This window comes from Sebastes fasciatus, chromosome 5 (assembly GCF_043250625.1).
Source record: "Sebastes fasciatus isolate fSebFas1 chromosome 5, fSebFas1.pri, whole genome shotgun sequence".
NCBI classification, from domain to species: domain Eukaryota; kingdom Metazoa; phylum Chordata; class Actinopteri; order Perciformes; family Sebastidae; genus Sebastes; species Sebastes fasciatus.
The window spans coordinates 29,294,432-29,312,250 of NC_133799.1; the positions used below are offsets into that span (position 1 = coordinate 29,294,432).

Here is a 17,819-nt window from a genome sequence, read left to right on the forward strand (position 1 = left end):
CCTCCTTTCTTGTTTCTCACATGTAGTCAGTGCACTGTATAAGTACTAACTCTGTGGCACTATGGGTGTAAATCCTCAATACTCTACGAAAGATGCAATGCATGAAGTGTTCAGAACTACTTTTATTATATTACTTGGAATAATTCATTTAATATTGTAACGTGGATGTTAAAATAATTAGTATTTAGATATTCATTTTGATACTCACTCTTGATTTTTTTTACTGTAGATGATATTAAACATCAGTACTTTTGAAGTAATTGATTTAATCTATATGGCCATAAGTATGTGGATTGCCTCGGTCCAAATATTTTTGTGTACTTTAGTTCAGGTCTATTTTCAAAAATGTGGTGATAGGCAGGAAGAGGTTTCCTGTAGCCGCTTGTTTCACAGGCTTTCTCCACTAAATTTGTGACTCATGAAGGTCAGTCAATAAATGAGAATAATGACTAATAATGAGTTTGCCTGTAAATAATAGTGCTGATACAATATCTGAGTTTCGGTACTGATAAAAAAATTATGCTTTATTTCTCCCCTTTCCCACTGGACAAAAACCCCACTAACACTTTTTGACTTTTGTCTTTAGTGGGAAAGGTTACAATCGGCATTCATTCCCGGGACAAATGACACTGCAGTTGTCACGGGTATTTATCGGCAGTGATGGAAACATAACAACGGTGTGGACACGCTAATTTTCGCCCCCTTTTCCGTCGCTTTCTTTGTCACCAAAGCCACGAATTCCGTCCGTCTCCGTCCAGGCAATGCTTGAACATCGTTCCAAATTAGTCAACACCGAGTTAGAAGAGAGACTGAATAAGTAACCGATAAAAAAAGAAGTAACCACCGTTAACGCAGAAGTAACCGCTGTTCACTGGCCTCCATGCTGCTTCGTACTGTTTACTAACCCTGTTTTCCGGCGTGTTTGTGATGTCGAACGTGTAACACCAGAAAAAAAACCAGAAAGGCATACTCGTTCACTGGCAACGGGAAAAGAGTTTATCAGTTATATTTATTGGGTCTTCCCGCGTTTAAAAAACTTATTTAGTAACTTAGTTATTTTAGTGGGAAAAGTGTATCTGACTTCTTACTTTTAGGAATAAAAACCTGTTTTCTTTTTTTTATTTGACAAAAAATTAAAAAGTTAAGGGGTCAAGAACAGTAACTTAATGTTTATCATTATCTAGTATTAATTTGTAGTTTTCCTGACTGTTGCATCATGTACCCCAGTGTGGCTTGATAAACTGCTCTAACGCTCACACATTTTTGTGTGTTTTCTTCGACCCAGGAGCCTATGGATGTCGTAGAGCTGTTTGGACTGAAGGGAGTTCAGCACACACCCATCAGCATCAAGAATGCCAGAGTGTCTCAGGTAAACAGTTAGCTCCTCATGTAAGGGCTAGCACAGAATTAATATTGCATATTTTCACTGAAAGGAGTAGACCAATCACACGCCATTTTCACCTGGATTTTATGTTTCCACTGTGTGCGTCACTCAGAACTGTCGTATCCGTGAAAATGTTTTGAGGTTCAGCCCTATTTCAAGTCATTAAAGTAACTGAGACGTCCAGCAGTTTTGCTTTTTATACGTTTTTGTTTCTATGGTAAAAATCTCTGCTCTCTGTCGCAGCACTACAAAGCGAGTTTGACTGCAACCTTCAACCTTCACCCAGTGAGTATTTTGATTTCCTTTTGTCAAGACAAATGACTAAAATGTATTCTTTTATGTACTTGATGAATGAGCAGTAAGATGTGTGTAGTTTGAATTAAGAATAACAGATTTTTTACTTTATTTATTGTATTATTGGTCAGTTTATTTGTTGATTAGATCTGACAGTTATCACTTGGCTTGTGAGTTGCACTGAACACAGTCTCAGGACAGCACTGACCCAGCGTGTTTTATTTTTATTTTCATCAGGAGGCCAACTTTGCCATTGTCTTAGAAGAAGACCTGGATATCTCCATCGACTTCTTCAGGTACGTCCTCCAGTATGCACAAACACTGCTAAAGATAACTGAGACTTTATAATATAGTAGAGCAGAAATAATAAAATAAGTAAATATTTACTGCTCTTCTTTGTCAGATATGATAGTAAATTGAATGTCTTTAGGTTTTAAACTGTTGGTAAGCTGTTTAAATATGTAACCATGGGCTCTGGGAAATTATAATAAACATTTTTCTCTATTTTCTGACATTTTATATAGATATTTTTTCATCTATTGAGGAAAAGATCATTAGATTAATTGATAAACATAGTTGATATGCAAGAGTTCTCTTCATATTATACCACAATGTCACTTAATAACCACTCTTTAATTAACATTACTGTCTTTTAGTGACAAGAATAAATTCTAAAATAAATGACGAGAAGATATATATATATACCAGCAGATGTGTAATTTTTATTATCCATTAATCTTAAATTTAAACTCTATAATTGTAATATAATTGTAATTATAATAAAGACCTAAGACAGATGTTCCTTTTTTAATGAAGCTGTTTGCGGAAATTAATTTATGGAGTCTGTTTTACTTGTATGAGGGCATTCAGTGCCTTTTGTTTTATATTCCCGACAAAATGACGAATGACTAATAATTACCACAACCAAAATTAACTGAATGTAGAGAATAAAGCAGCCGTTCTCAATAATTTCATTACACATTAGAGGAGGTTTATGCATTTTTATTATCATTTATATGGACCTAAGCTATGATAAACAGTTTTCTGTTATATGGAGCCCATTGCTACCATGTTGAAGAACATGTTCTGGACTTCACAGCATCAGCAGAGGAAGCCCATAAATCACCTCAGCTGCCAGAATCACCGCTAGGTGGCAGTAGATCCACAGTGATAAAGCTGCCATCAGCTCCGTTGGAAACCCCAGCATTCCTTTGTTGGACAGACTCGGCTTTGAACTGTGCCTTTTGCGTCTGTAAAAGCTCCAGCTCCCCTTCTGGGCTGACCGGCCTGTTTTGAAGCGTCGACTTCAAATAGTTCAGAAGCACTCGCAGCCGTCATCTCGCTCAGCTTTAGTGCCAGTTTGCTCTCTGAGACGAGCTTCAGGCTCTCAGTCAGTGAGCGGTGAGAACCAAAACGTGCCCTCCTGTCAACAGAGACAAGCCTGTTGTTATTTTGTGTTTACTGCTATAAACTTGGCCCTTCCAGGTTGTTTGGGAGTTCTCAAAGTCCTGAATTCACTTTTACAAATATCAGACTATAGAAATATGAAATTGTCATACATTTGGACTCATGATTGCTTTATGATTTCTTCAATTTTCGATTGCCAGAATTAGTAGATTTCTTCAGCCAATTTAACGCTTCCCTCTATTACAAAAACACATTTACTGACTTCACACTGACCTGCTGCCTTTCATTAAGTGTCATTTAGTTTTTGTTTTTTTTGCATGTAAAAGGTCTGCAAAGTTACAAAGCCCAAAGTCCACACCAAAGAGAGTGCTCTCCCCCACAGAAACACTGCTCCTGAACTGCCTGAAACACCTTGCTTGAAGCCCCTCCTTTTCTTCCGTAACGCGGTGATGTCACCAAGTAACACATTTGCATGATACCTGCCTAGCGGCTAGTTTGGCACGCCCTCAAACAAAGCTAGTTAGAGCGGTGTCCAAAGAGTTTTGTCCAGTTGACAAATCACAACAGAGTGGGTCAGCTGACCAGTCAGAGCAGACCGGGCTATTCAAGACACAGATGGTGAAAAGAGGTGCTGCAGCACAGCGGGAATGAGAAAAATAAAGCATTTTTTTAACATTAAAATATGTAAACATGTTCTAGTAGGAACCCAAAATACAAGTATGAACCTGAAAGTGAGCATAATAGGTCCTCTTTAATAAGTACAGAGGAAACTAGTGAAAGTAAATCTTAATGGTGTGGAAGAACTTGACTGGTCTGCACAGACCCCTGACTCCAACACCATTGTGAGGAAAGCTGACTTAAGAGCCAGACCTGATCACCCAACATCAGTGTTGGAGCTCACTAATGCTCTTGTGTCTGAATGGGAGAAAATCCCTGCAGCAGGTTCAACATCTGGTGGAAAGAGTGAAACCAGAGTAGTGGAGGCTGTTAGAGCAGCACAGTAATGCTCATTGTTTTGTAATGACTTGTTCAAACCATCCCACATCTGTAATGTTCAGGTGTCCACTTATTATTGGCCAACAAACTACAATTTTTCTGTGGTTAAAATGTCACTTTGCCAGCTGTCCACTGGAACCTTCCTGCCTGATCAGTTGGTCCAAAAACTGGTTAATTTTCTATTTTTTCTTAAAATATATTAAATATTTCTTCAGAGTTTACAGTCACTGTCCGTTTACTGTTGCCCAGTGCAACAAGGCAGTTTTTATAATGACATTGTTGGTATTAATACTGATGTAGCTGCATTTGTCTGTACTAATGTTGCTGTTGCTTTCCTGTTTCTCCTGCAGTTTTCTGAGTCAGACCCTCCACCTGTTGGATGAGGATGACAGCCTGTACTGTATCTCAGCCTGGAACGACCAGGTGAGTGCCGACTGCTTCAACGCTCACACTGTACCTAACCCTTCATCCTAAAGCATCCACTTTCCTCCTGTCCACCTCTATATCCATCTCTTTTCTGTGACTTATCTGTTTAAAAGTCTGTAAGGGCTTATTTTTCATGAGCATTTCTCTGTCTCTGCCCACTGTTTACATGTTGATACTCCTTTTATTTTCTTCACACACTTTCTCTTTTACACGCGTAGCCTCGTTCAGGCAGCAACAAGCATGACGACCTACAAGAAATGATCATCCTGTTGTAGTTTAGACACAGGCATGTGTGTCTTTAGCTGTTAACGGTTGCATAACTAACGTCTGAATGTCTGAATATGTCTGGAGGTTTGGGATGAGGTGATCTATCAGTTTTCTTTTAACCTGAGGGTGTAACTTAACGTCGTCCACAGTGGGGGACAACCACAGAATCTGTGTATCTTGTTCTGTGTTTTAAACAACCGAACAAGTCTCGTACTCTTTTTTCTCTCCTTCTTTCATTTTAACCTGCCCCGAAGTATTCTCATTCATTTTCCGACCCACTGATTATCCTGCAGGAAGACTTGATGCCCACAGAAATGTTGCATGCGTCACTGACAGCTGTTGTTGTTGTTGTACAGGGCTATGAGCACACAGCGGAGGACCCGGCCCTGCTGTACAGAGTAGAGAGTATGCCCGGCCTGGGCTGGGTGCTGAAGAAGAGCCTCTACAAGGACGAACTGGAGCCAAAGTGGCCGACGCCCGAGAAGGTGCAGGATTTAAGAACCCTAACCTGTTTTTTTTTTATATTTTCCTACACCGTTACCAGTTGTGCTTATTTTCCATCCCTTCTGACCATTTTCCAAATTGCACCAGATTGATTTCCAACCTTCCAGTCTGCCACTGGTTTCAGTTCATTTCTTTGAAAATGACTTAGCCACTTTTTTTTGTTTTTTATTTATTCATGTATTGACTTTTACAGACAAAGTTGGAGGCTAGCTAGTGAAGAAATGGAATATCTAAAAGACAAAGAGCTAGTTGTTTTTATTAGCATTTGGTAAAGACCAAACCAGAGCTAAAAGGAGAGTAAACAAACCATACAAATTTTATAAGATGATAATTGTCGATAATGTTGTTTGTCAGTTTGATGCACTGCCTTCAGGTGACCAAAAAAAATAATGAATGCATCTTAAAGGCAGGGTGGGCAATCTTGAAAAACTAGCAAGAGTACGATCCCAGATTTGCCAACTCTTTTCTAAAGAAAGCAGCTAGCAGCATTAGCTGCTAAGTAGCTCCAAAAGTCCCTAAATCTAGAGAGAAAGTCGCAAAGTTGGCAACACTCACAGTCTGTCTCTTTAGGCCTCCCTCCAAAGCCACTCCCCCTAAACCTGTAGCGTAATAAACCCGTCCAAACATTTCAATCGGCCCGAATTAAACGATTGGACGGGTTTATTATAACATATTACAGCGAATAAGCAGATTTCTTTTCCCCTTTTTTTTCAGAGCATTTGATTTTTTGATTGCTGTTGGGATGAAATGAAAATTTCAACTAATATAGAAAAAAAAATTCTAAAATGTTTACCAACCCTGCCTTTAAGTATAGTGCTACTGTTGTTGTGAGCAGGGGCCAACACTGTAACATCCAAGAGATGATAGCTTGTCTGTGTAAGAACATTATGCCCTCATGTGCGATATTGTTAAAAGAACAACAATCAAACACAGATGTTGTGAAAACTTGACAAAAAATGTCCAATAAATGTTGACTGCGGTGGATTATCTACCTGCAGGAAATTTATAACATCTGCAAGTTGATTTTCAAAGAATGAGCTGAAACTAATGCTAGAAAGGAAGGAAATCAGTCTAAAAAAATGATGGTAAAGGATTTTAAGAACATTAAGAACCACCTGCATGGTCCTTCAAATGTGTGTCAAAGATGTTGTAAACTGTGGATTAACTGTGTGTTTGTATGTTTGTCTTGCAGCTGTGGGACTGGGACATGTGGATGCGAATGCCGGAGCAGAGGAAAGACAGAGAGTGCATCATCCCCGACGTGTCCCGGTCGTACCATTTTGGCATCATTGGCCTCAACATGAACGGCTATTTCCATGTAAGATCTGAGAGTGCTTTAGGTCCTAATAAGTTAAAACTGACACAGGTCAGCATCAAAATCAATCCCGTCACACCATTTTTGAAAGATGTAAAACAAAACACTTACTGTGAAGCCTTAATAATAAAACATGATACGCATTAAAACTACAGTCAACAGCTAGACATGATCATAATTTAGTTTTTATCGGCCCTGTAGCAGACAAAATGTTGTGACGTGTGTTTTTCCTAATCTTCAAGCTGAAACACTACTTGATGATAGATATATAGCTAATATGTCTAATTGAACTCTTTTCTGTCTCATAGGAGGTATATTTCAAGAAACACAAGTTCAACACAGTTCCCAATGTGCAGATGAAGAACATTGACAGGTGTGTACGCTCAGGTTACGTGATATCTGTTCATTGATGTGCCGCTCTTCATATCACGAGTTCTTGAGCCGTATATGGAAAATAATTTTGCAGCACAGTGACAGTCTTTGTGTTTTTGCTCTTCACAGCTTAAAGAAAGATGCTTATGAAGTGGAGATCCAAAACCTGTTGAAGTGAGTGAGATACAGAAGAGACACTGAGCCTCTACATGATTTAGAAAGTTTAGACAGATGTTACTCTATGTATGGTGTGTATGTGTTCCCAGGGAAGCGGAGGTGCTGGATCACACCAAGAACCCGTGTGAGGACTCGTTCCTGCCAGACTCCGAGGGGAAGACCTACGTCATGTTCATTAAGATGGAGACTGAGACGGACACATCCACCTGGACAGAGCTCGCCAAGGTACCCAGTCAGAGCAGGAACACTGGCTGGTGTCAGTGGTTGTGCATATATTAGCCCATGAACTACTAAGGGAAAGGATTGCCGATCATTTTCCAAATCATACCATCAGTTTTTCGATTGATGCCCGACCTTTTCATGTTGTTGATATTGACGTCTCGTCTTTGTCACAGGAAAAACAAAAATCATTAACAAGTATGTATTATATTTTTGGCTAATGAAATGAACCCTGCCTCTGTCTTCTGCTCAGTGCCTCCATGTTTGGGATCTGGATGTACGGGGATACCACAGAGGCCTGTGGCGGCTCTTCAGAAAAAGGAATCATGTCCTGGTGGTGGCCGTGCCAATCTCCCCATACTCGTGAGTAAACTCAAATCATACTTTGTGCATTCGCATCGATGGCGGGGTCCGCGTGATGTAAATTTTCCTGCCCATGTACGCAGACATCAAATTATGTTACAAACAAAAAGGTTTACGTGTCTGCTGCTTGAAGTATATCATGGCCTTCTCACCTCCACGTCTGTACAGACAGAGGTGCGATAGCTTTGTGGCCTCCTTTTAAGACTATAGGGTCTGGTAACATGATCACATATAAAGTCATGCTGCGTTGATCAACCGTTCTTGTTGGTAGCTAGTTATCTGTGCAGCATTGAACTTGTATCATGATAAGGGTCGGCCTGTAGCAGTGTGGCCATCATTAGTTTTACAGATTGATCTGCAGTATTGAGTTTTGTGGCTTCAGACAGAAAAAGCTTCTGGTCTGCCAAGGCAATTTGGTCTCTGCTAAGTGAAAGCAGCCCTGAAGCTAAATTCTACCAAAAATTTGAGCAAATAAACACTTGGGAAGAGGTGAGTTTCATTTTCATGTTGGGCCAAGGTTTCTTCGAGGCACAGGCGTAACTCACAGCTGTACTGATTACATTTGAAGTGTATCTGTTCACTCAGACACTTGGAAAAGGAAGACTGAAAAATGCATCTGAAGCAGAGACGGCTTGTAAGAATGATATGCATGTGGATCTGAATTTTGGGGGAAGCACATCCCCGCTTAAGGAATAAGGAAACCGTGGTCGCACCATCGTGAAAACCGGCTCTGGGGGTTGTAGCTCACAGGTGCCTCCAGAATGACACCAAGCGATTGAAAGCTTAAAGTCAAACATGAACATGACTCGCACAATTGCAACAACCCGTCATCAAATATGACCCGAACGTGAAATCCTCCTGTCTCCCATTTTCAGCTTGGGTTACATACTTATATGAAATATATAAGCTACTATACAAAAAGAAGAAAGCACCTGACGTCCTAATGCCGCTCTTTTTCGCACCACACATCTTCATTTCATGGTAGACCGATCCCTGTTATGTCAATATAGTTATTGCTAAGTTATACATTTTAGACCCACTGTTTGTCTAGTTTAGAGATGTTCCGATACCATTTTTTCCTTCCCGATACCCATACCTGAACTTGCGGTATTAACAGATACCGATTACCGATTCGATACCAGCATGATAAAAAAAAAAATATATATATATATATATAGTTATTATTATTTATTTATTATATTTAACATCTGTTAAGTAATGACCATATATGATATGATTACTATCTTTGTTGTATAGCCTGGCTCAGGTTAAACCCTTACTAAAACATGAACAGATAACAAAGAAGAAGAAGAATCGATTTCCGGTTAAAAAAGTTTATTTTTTTCTTGGTTAATAAATTATGGTATCGGATCGGCGCATAGAGTGGCGTACTCCCCGATACCCAATCCTGAATTTTGGGCAGTATCGGACACATTTCAAATACTGCTATCAGTATCGGAACAACGCAGCCTGAAACTCTCTGGAGGTTATTTACCGTATCTTTTACTTGAGCTTCCTTGTGGCTTTTTCCTCTTCTCCTGTTTTATTTAAGGTTTGTTTATTTGTAGTAGAGCAGCAACAACTATTCTTTGTATTTGTTTTTTGTTCTGCCATACTGTAGGTAAAAAAATAACACGTCTTAGCAGATCTTTTATTTACAAAACTTTTGAGAATAACGGAAAAGATAATCCCCGTCTCCAGCAGCAAACACAACGAATATGTCACTATCTTTCCCTTTCTTATCTTCCACCACTGCTTGTCCACTCTCTGTCTCTTTCCTCCTGTCTGACCATTTCTTTGTCTCATGACCAGAGTGAAGAAACCAGCCAGTGTCACTCCCATTCACTTAGAGCCTCCGCCCAAAGAAGAGGGCGCACCGGTGGAGCAGATGTAGACCTGATGTTACACTTGCGCAGACACACTTCAACCAGCCCAGGCCTTAACTCTTCTTCTCCTCTCTTCACCACCAACCACTAGTAATCCAGCCTGGGACCCACAACCACAAAACTTTTCTGACTTTTCCTAGATGTTGAACTTGTGTACGAAAGGATACCTGGGAAATGGAGTCCTACTATTTTTTTTTCTTTCTTATTTTTAAACAATAGAGGGATTAACACTACAAACTGCACTACTGTATCCGTCCAACAGCTTGGGGAGGAATGATGATGGTAAAATCAGTTTTGGTCAAACGTGACTGAACAACCAAAACGGTATATGACTTGTCGACTGTCTTTTTCTGTTTCCGTGACAACTGGGGGCTGATCCGCGGCCTCGTAAATTTCAATTCAAGCTGTGACTTTTCAACAAGAACGGTACAAATGACACAAAGACACATTCACCAGAATTTAGTCAGTTTTCCTCTGAGTTTGTTGTGTTTTTTAACTACTGAGTGCTTTGTTCATTATGTACATACGTTTTAACTTATCTCTATTTATTTTACATCTATCAATCAAAAAGCAGTTTAGTGTTCTTTTTTTTTTTTTTAAAGATCCACTTTTATCAAGATCAGTGCATTTTTTAAGAGCCTAACGTTTACAGATAATGAAATAATGTATATACATGCCTATATATTTTTTGATGAAAACTTTAAAGGGTCTGCATATTTTTCAGCGTTAGATATTGAGTTTGAGTGAAAGACTTGATGACAGCCCTGTGGGTTTTTGCTATTATTGACTGCTTAGGTCAGTTGCCTCGGATCAGGTTTCATGAGGGAAACTCTATGGTGGCTGAAAGAGACAAAAATGAGAAAATATTCACAGATTCAGCAACATACTCTCCGATTAGAAACACTGTAATACATGATGCCTATTCTGATTGTACCACAGTGATGCTTTATAAACAAAACAAAAAAAACAAGGAAGTCTTTTTTATTATATATTTTATATCTTTGATCAGAGAGTTCCTGAATTAAATTGTAAAAATCAATTTTTTTAACTAGATATAGATGAAGTTCTTGCACAGCTTCTTGCGTTTAGACAGCTCTCACAAAACAGACATTTATCTACTTTGTTAAATAAGAAAAAAATGTTTGCATTAAAGTCAACTACCAGGGAAAGTATTGCTTTGATGTTGAAAGCCCTAACAGTTAAGCTACAAAATAAAAGTAGAAAATTATAAAAAGTCAAAAAATAATTGTATATAAAATTCAGTTTATGATTTTAGTTCCCAGGCAAAATTTACTGGCTTCATTATTTGCTTTTTGTTTTAGAAATGCTGCTTTTATTCTAAAAAGAAAGAAATATGTCAGTCAGAAAACACTGCTCATTTCATCGTGTTGCAAGCTCACTTCAGTTCCTAAATGAAGCGTATGTTTCAAATGAGTGAAAAATCAGCTTGTTCTCCCTGTGTGCAGTTTTGGCCTCTCTCAGCCACCATAGCAGGTATAAGCTCAAACGCTTGAACAGAATGTAGCGACTTTAGCCAGTTCATACACTCTTCATGTAGATGGAATACAGAAACGGATAACTGACTGCTTACATTGCTGAAATATTAAGGAGCGAGGTCACAGAAAAGACAGACAGATATTTAAAGGGGTTTGTGTATTTTATCACATCATAAAATATAAATATCATTGGCCAGTCAACAACCAAATGGATACTCCAAGATGTTACAATGAAACTAAGAAGGATCGTGGTTGCTGCTGTTCTTAGTATTCGGTCTATTATTTCAAGATCACAACTTAAATATCTTTCAAAGTAACAAGCAGTTTTTCTCTTTATTTAGACTTAACATCATATTTACATGACATAAATTATGATTCTGTGGTTCTCAGGTTGAATTTAAAAAAAAAAAATGTCCAAGATAACTAATAATGATCTTGTTATCTGGAGATGAGAGACTCAAGATCCGGATCTCGTAATAATGAGATATTAAAGGGGAACTGAGCCCATTTTCAAAATTCATACATCTTATTCCTATGGTCTAAGACAGTACAACAAATATTAGTAAACATGAACAACTCTCTCCCAAATTCAAAAACTAGAGTGCTAAAACTCAAACTTGTGATGTCATAGGGTATAAAGTGTGGAGCTGCTCCATAGACAATGAATAAGAAAAGATGTTCTAGATGACACTAAGAGCACCCAGGGCGATGTTCTGAGTATATGGGGACATTTTCTGTTTCACAACGGAGAACACTACAATAGAAAAAAGCTCATTTGGTTATAAAAAAAAAAACAATCAGTCTCCCATTCATTGTCTATGGAGCATCTCCAGACAGTATACCCTATGACATCACAAGTTTGAGACTTCTCTGGTTTCTGGCTTTGAGAGAGAGGAGCTCATGTATTATTTGGTGAATGCAATACGTTCTGTACAATTGAGATGAAGCAACAACACTAAAATCATACTGTACAACCTGGACTGATTATTCTCCTCTGCAGTTTATCAAAAAGGGATTGATGAGCAGAATCAGTAATAAAATCAAAACACTAAGCAGTTTAACAGTAGTATAACATAAGTTAAGTGTTCATAAACATTTGTCAACAATTATAACCCCTCTTAAGAAACATCTGTAACTAGTGTAGAACAGATGAACTTTGAGAGTAACGTAGTGGGAACCAGTGCTAACTGGACTAACTAGCTTCTGCTTTCTGAGTGGACACAAGTTAGCCTAGCTTGCTAGCTTCCACTTCACAAGGGAAAACAAAATTGGCAGTATGGCGGTCTTCCTGACTGATGAATGTTGTAAGGGGAAAGACAGTCTTGAACTTGAAACGGTACATAACCAACTCAATGTGGGCTTGTTAAAGGGGAAAAAAGATATCAATGTTTGTAAGTGTAGGACAGTTTCAGCCTGTAGCAGCACAACACGGACGTTGACAGCTTGTCTCCTAGCAACGTTGGCTCTCAGACGTCGGGTAACGCTGCCATGGAAAACGCACACCAATAGTCTTGAAACTTACACTGACACTGTTTCCGCAATAGAGTGCTATAGGAATGAGTCCTAAAACCCAGAAATGATTTAGCATTTTAGCACTTCTGCTTCCCTCGTCTGGTGTTTTGAATGGGTTTTTAGTTAGATGCCTGAAATAAGGTCTGTGGTTAACACAAGCTTCAGAGAATTAAAATTAGTTTTATGATATAAAATACCCCACTCGTGAATTTTGAAGCCTTTGTGTCATAAAAAGGGCGGTTCTGGCGATTGCATTCACACTTTAAAAATCATAAATGTGGTGTTCATCTGTGAAGATTATATTGCTGAACAAAACATATAAGTATCATAAACGTTTGTTTGCCACAGAGCTTATTTTCTGCAAAATCCTAAACCCAATGGAAAAGTCCCATTTGGCTTTTTGTCAAGGGCACCGAGGGCGATGCTAACTTCCTGGTTGGCCTAGAAAAATATGTCATCCCTGTAGCACTCTATTATGTCCAGAAACAATCCTCTTTTGAAAAATGAAAAAAAAAGTGCACAGTACCTGCAGTATCAGTATCAGTATCATTCCTCCCATGAAAAGTGCGAATTCAAATGCTTCACTGAGAATTTACAGTTATTGACATTATTAAACACTTATTGACACACTTATTTCTGCTTATAACTACATTATAGTGTGTTATAGATATTCATCAATTGTTACTTATAGATACTAATTAGGGGAATTACAAAAAACTGCGTCAATAAAATCTTTTCAGTGACCCTCACAGCTTTGTTCTGACCATTTCAAGTGAAAAAGGAGTGTTTTTATATGAGGAGATAACTCTTCATCATCACCAACTTCAATGATTTTGTGAATCACATTTCAATGCATCGATCAGTATTTGCAGAGTGGTTTGATTTTTTAATATTTGTGTGTTCAGAAAAAAACATATTTACTATCTACAGTCAGATAATCCTGTCATACAGAAACACTTATTCAGCAGTATTACAGCCCGTGTCATGACTGAATTAATGTCCATTTGTGGCCTGGAAATTCCAGTTTGGTTTTAAGAAATTGACGAAGTAAAATCTGCCCAATTTTTAAGCTACTTTTATTTTTTTGTCTTTTCATTTTACTCTGTTTTTTTTAGTGTTGAGTGTGCTTCTCTTTGTTGAATCGAGAAAATCGAACTAAATCATTGCCTCCTCAGCAATACGGTTGATTTTGTGTAATGCCGTGAGATAATTTGGAAAATACTGGAAGGTTCTTTGTATGTGTGACGAATGATGAGGATCCATGGACGTACTGTAAGTTTCCGGTGCAGTTTGACATATGTATGAGTTCCTTTCATCTTTTATCATGGAAATGAATAAAGATGTTTTTTACTGATTCATAGTGGTGCTCCTTTTTTTTTCTTTTTGAGGTCATACCGTACTGTATGTTGTTTAAATAATTCATCCAGAAAGATTTATTATTACTGCGTATTATTCATGGAATAAACTTGGAGCTATTGTTATTCTTAGCTCAGATTGTTGTACTTGTGTGGCATCGCGCTGCCTGCAGATTTCCCCAGAGAGCTCCAGGCAGAGCAACGGTGAGAGGAAACTCATGCGGCAAGGGAAATATATGCAAATCCTCGGGACTCGGTGGATTTCTGCCGCCGCTGCGGTCTACCAAGGACAAATGTGGCTTCCTGCCCTTTGAGCTCTGACTTTCATAACTTGTGATGTAATAAAACAGGAATGATTTGGCTCTGATCGGGGGCTACTGTACATCGTCAAAATCCAATTATATGACTGAGTTTGGTAATCCATCACAGGCAACATCATGTCGGCTTTTACTACTGTCAAACATGATATTGTTTGGTAATGTACTGCAGACTTTTAAAAGTTATAATTCCATCTGAAAACATAAAAATTCATTTTTATATGCTCTTGAGACATACATAGTTCCCACAAGCCCCCAGGACACCCTGATGGTGGGTCGTTAGTTCGGACAGTTTGAGCCGTTCTCTCAGGATCAGGGCTTTTTAAACTCTTTTTGGCTAGTCGAGTCCAAGTTAAAGTCATTTGAGACAAGTCTCAAGGAAAACCTTCTTTTAAACAATATTTCTGGTTTGTTACAATTTGGGTCCTATTTGTGTAGTTTATTAATCTCTTCCATTAGTCATGATGACACTGCTCTTCAAATTAATTGCCGAGAGCATGACGACATTGCTACAATATATAATATATTGCTATGGGTCAAGAAACATGAGCAGACCATAGACTGTATATATAAGAAGTGGACGTAGTCGTCATGACGTCACCCATTGGTTTGTGGGCTAAGGTTTTGAAGGCTCGATTTTGGCATTTTGGTTGTAGCCACATTTTTAGGTGACCAAAATGTTACAATTAACTTTCATGATCTGAAAACACACTTTGAAAGGATTAAAGTTGTAAGACGAAAACAACTCCCAGACCGGACAACGCCGTGGTAGCGACCTGTCAATCACAAGGTAGCCACACCCTAAAGCATACCCTGCTTATTGTCTATTTGACTCTAAATGGGACCATAATTTACTGAATGAACATCATGCTGTATTGAAGAAGACTTGAAACTAGCGATTGAGACCATAAACTCATGTTTACAATATTTACTGAGGTAATAAATCAAGTGAGAAGTAGGCTCATCTTCTCATAGACTTCTATAAAATCAGACTTCTTTTTGCAACCAGAGGAGTCGCCCCCTGCTGGCCATTAGAAAGAATGCAAGTTTAAGGCTATTGCACTGGCTTCACTTCTCAGACTCGGAGGTTGTCTACTGGTCCTGACAAAGCGTTGGTATGTGACCAGTTGGGATGAGAACATGTTGGATCAGCACCTCTTCAACACTGGTTCCTCTTCTCTCTCATCCTCAAACCGTTGTTAACATCTGTCACAATTTACAGACTCACTTCTTTGATTATATTCTCTGACTGTTTGTGTTTCTTAACCTGTCGGACTTTGTTGTAGCAATTGTTCCCAGACCTCTACAGTTAATTAGGATAGGATAATAGGATATTCATTTTATAGATTATATTGTTATTACTGATAGAAACTATGAGTACCAAGTTGTAATAAACCAGAATGATAAATCAGGCACATTTTTACTGTAAATAGTCCATTGTGATTGAAAACAGCTGCGGGTGCATGAACACTGGGCATCCATCCTCTATCTGTCTCATCAACAGGAACCTCAGTGGTGTTAATGAAGTCTGTCATGTGTGTTTGTGAGCTGATGTCACTGTTTATATTTATGAACCCGTCTGCTGGAAAACATTTGCATCAGGTCTAATTAAGATGGATTTTCTGACTGAATGTAAAGTGATAGCTATTGTGTGTGTGTTCCTGTTTGTGTGTGTGTTATGCACTAACTGACAGTGCCAACAGTGTCATGTAGCGCTCTTTTCCATGAGGCATTTGTTTCATTGTCTACACACACATGCGCACACACACGCACACACGTCTGTCATCACCGACTCCAGCTCCAAACCTGGCTATTTGTGCCTGTCAGTCAGAAGTCGCTGGTTCGAATCGGGGTGTGTGTGTGTCTGTGTGTGTGTGTGAGTGTGTTCGCCGCCTTTTAAATGTCATTTTTGACCTATTGAGCATTCTGATGAGCCGAGCTCAGAGGCTGATGGCTGAGATGTAGATGGAATATTGATTTTGTGCGTGTGTGTGTGTGTGTGTGTGTGTGTGTGTGTGAGGGAGAGCCGGGGGGGTTATTGTTAAACATGGAGCTCAGCAGTACTGAGATGATGACCGATTTAACTCTAAATACCTCGCAGGTGTATAATTGGATGGAAGAACGAACATGGTTTAACTTCTTGCTCCTTTTCTCTCCCCGTCTCTCCATTTCGACAAGCCTTATTGCCATGACGCGCATTAGTGTATGGCCACAGCAGAATTTATAATACAACAAAGGTTATTTTCTATTAAACACAACACACAAAAGAGAACAATAATAGAAAAAGATAAAACGGAGAGGTCAGAGAGAGTTTCACAGGAACTCATTTTGCCTTTATCTCCCATTATTAATTTGATTTTTGTTTCTTTTTTTTAGGATTATTATCCTTATTTATTATCTTGGATTACATTGTTTTTTTACTTCTTCCTTTTCTGTAACTTATTTATCTCCATCTATACCCTCACACATACACATTTACACATACATCCCCCAAAATATGACAAATACTTCCACACACATACAGTACACAATACAGTGCATACACAACACTACAAGTTATCATTGCACTTTATGATCTTCCTCTCGTAGTCTCCATTAGCATCACTATACCTATATAAACATATGAGCCATACAGTGTCAATACCATCAACAGTTTTGCTGTACTTTGTCTTAATAACTGCATGTTTTGTTCTTCTTATATAGTATTACATATTTTCTTATGTCTAAAAACAAAGAAAAAGAAAATCCCAGTAGAAAAAAAGTAAAGATTATGCCCTTTGAGTCGCTTTTAATCTGAATCATCTCTGGGAAGTGTCCAGTTGAGTTTACAGTAGCTTTAACATTTAATGAAATGAGCAACTGGAGTTAAATGTAATGGAAATAGTGAATGAAAAAATGATTCCTATTTAGAAGAAAAAAACACAGCAACAGGGTGGTAACCGTAAAACATTAAAGAGAGCTGCTAGATGTTGCTTTGCCTGTCTGCTGTTTGGTGCTGGGCAGGTAGTGTACCGTGAGTTTATTTGCTGGTAATGGAAACAATGCTGATGAGACCTGGACCAAAAAAAATTATGCGGCCCATAAAAACCAATACAATGTTCTGAAAGATGCTAAAAAGCTCTGTAGAGCTGAGGGGAACTGCAGAGAACAGCGGGTTTGTCACCTTTCACATTATGCATTGACATTTCATCCATTGTTAATATAAAACTATTGATCAGTGCAGCTTTACGAATGACATCTACTGAGAATTTGGAGATCTCCTCCATTAAAACCTTCGCCACCATCATACTTAAGGTCTTAAGGTGTGTTTTTTCTCTTCCTCTCACTGTCATTCTGTCTCTCTCTCTCAAATTTCAAATTAGCTTCATTAGAATGACCCTCTCTCTCTCTCTCTCTCTCTCTCTCTCTCTCTCTCTCTGTCTCTCTCTCTGTCTCTCTCTCTCTGTCTCTCTCTCTCTCTCTCTCTCTCTCTCTCTCTCTCTCTCTCTCTCTCTCTCTCTCTCTCTCTCTCTCTCTCTCTCCCTTTCTC

The 17,819-nt window shown here is 38.7% G+C and overlaps 1 protein-coding gene across 1 annotated transcript in view; it reads left to right on the plus strand.

Moving 5' to 3' along the window:
- Window positions 1–12,354, plus strand: part of pomgnt1 (protein O-linked mannose N-acetylglucosaminyltransferase 1 (beta 1,2-)) — a 20,403-nt gene extending 8,049 nt beyond the window's left edge. Inside the window, exons 12-22 of the mRNA XM_074636334.1 lie at window positions 1,286–1,369; window positions 1,628–1,669; window positions 1,916–1,974; window positions 4,432–4,504; window positions 5,131–5,259; window positions 6,471–6,596; window positions 6,902–6,966; window positions 7,095–7,139; window positions 7,232–7,367; window positions 7,615–7,724; window positions 9,537–12,354. Coding sequence (XP_074492435.1) covers window positions 1,286–1,369; window positions 1,628–1,669; window positions 1,916–1,974; window positions 4,432–4,504; window positions 5,131–5,259; window positions 6,471–6,596; window positions 6,902–6,966; window positions 7,095–7,139; window positions 7,232–7,367; window positions 7,615–7,724; window positions 9,537–9,618 — 951 coding nt within the window. The 3' untranslated portion in view covers window positions 9,619–12,354. The remainder of the gene's footprint in view (window positions 1–1,285; window positions 1,370–1,627; window positions 1,670–1,915; window positions 1,975–4,431; window positions 4,505–5,130; window positions 5,260–6,470; window positions 6,597–6,901; window positions 6,967–7,094; window positions 7,140–7,231; window positions 7,368–7,614; window positions 7,725–9,536) is intronic.
- Window positions 12,355–17,819: the final 5,465 nt, after the last annotated feature.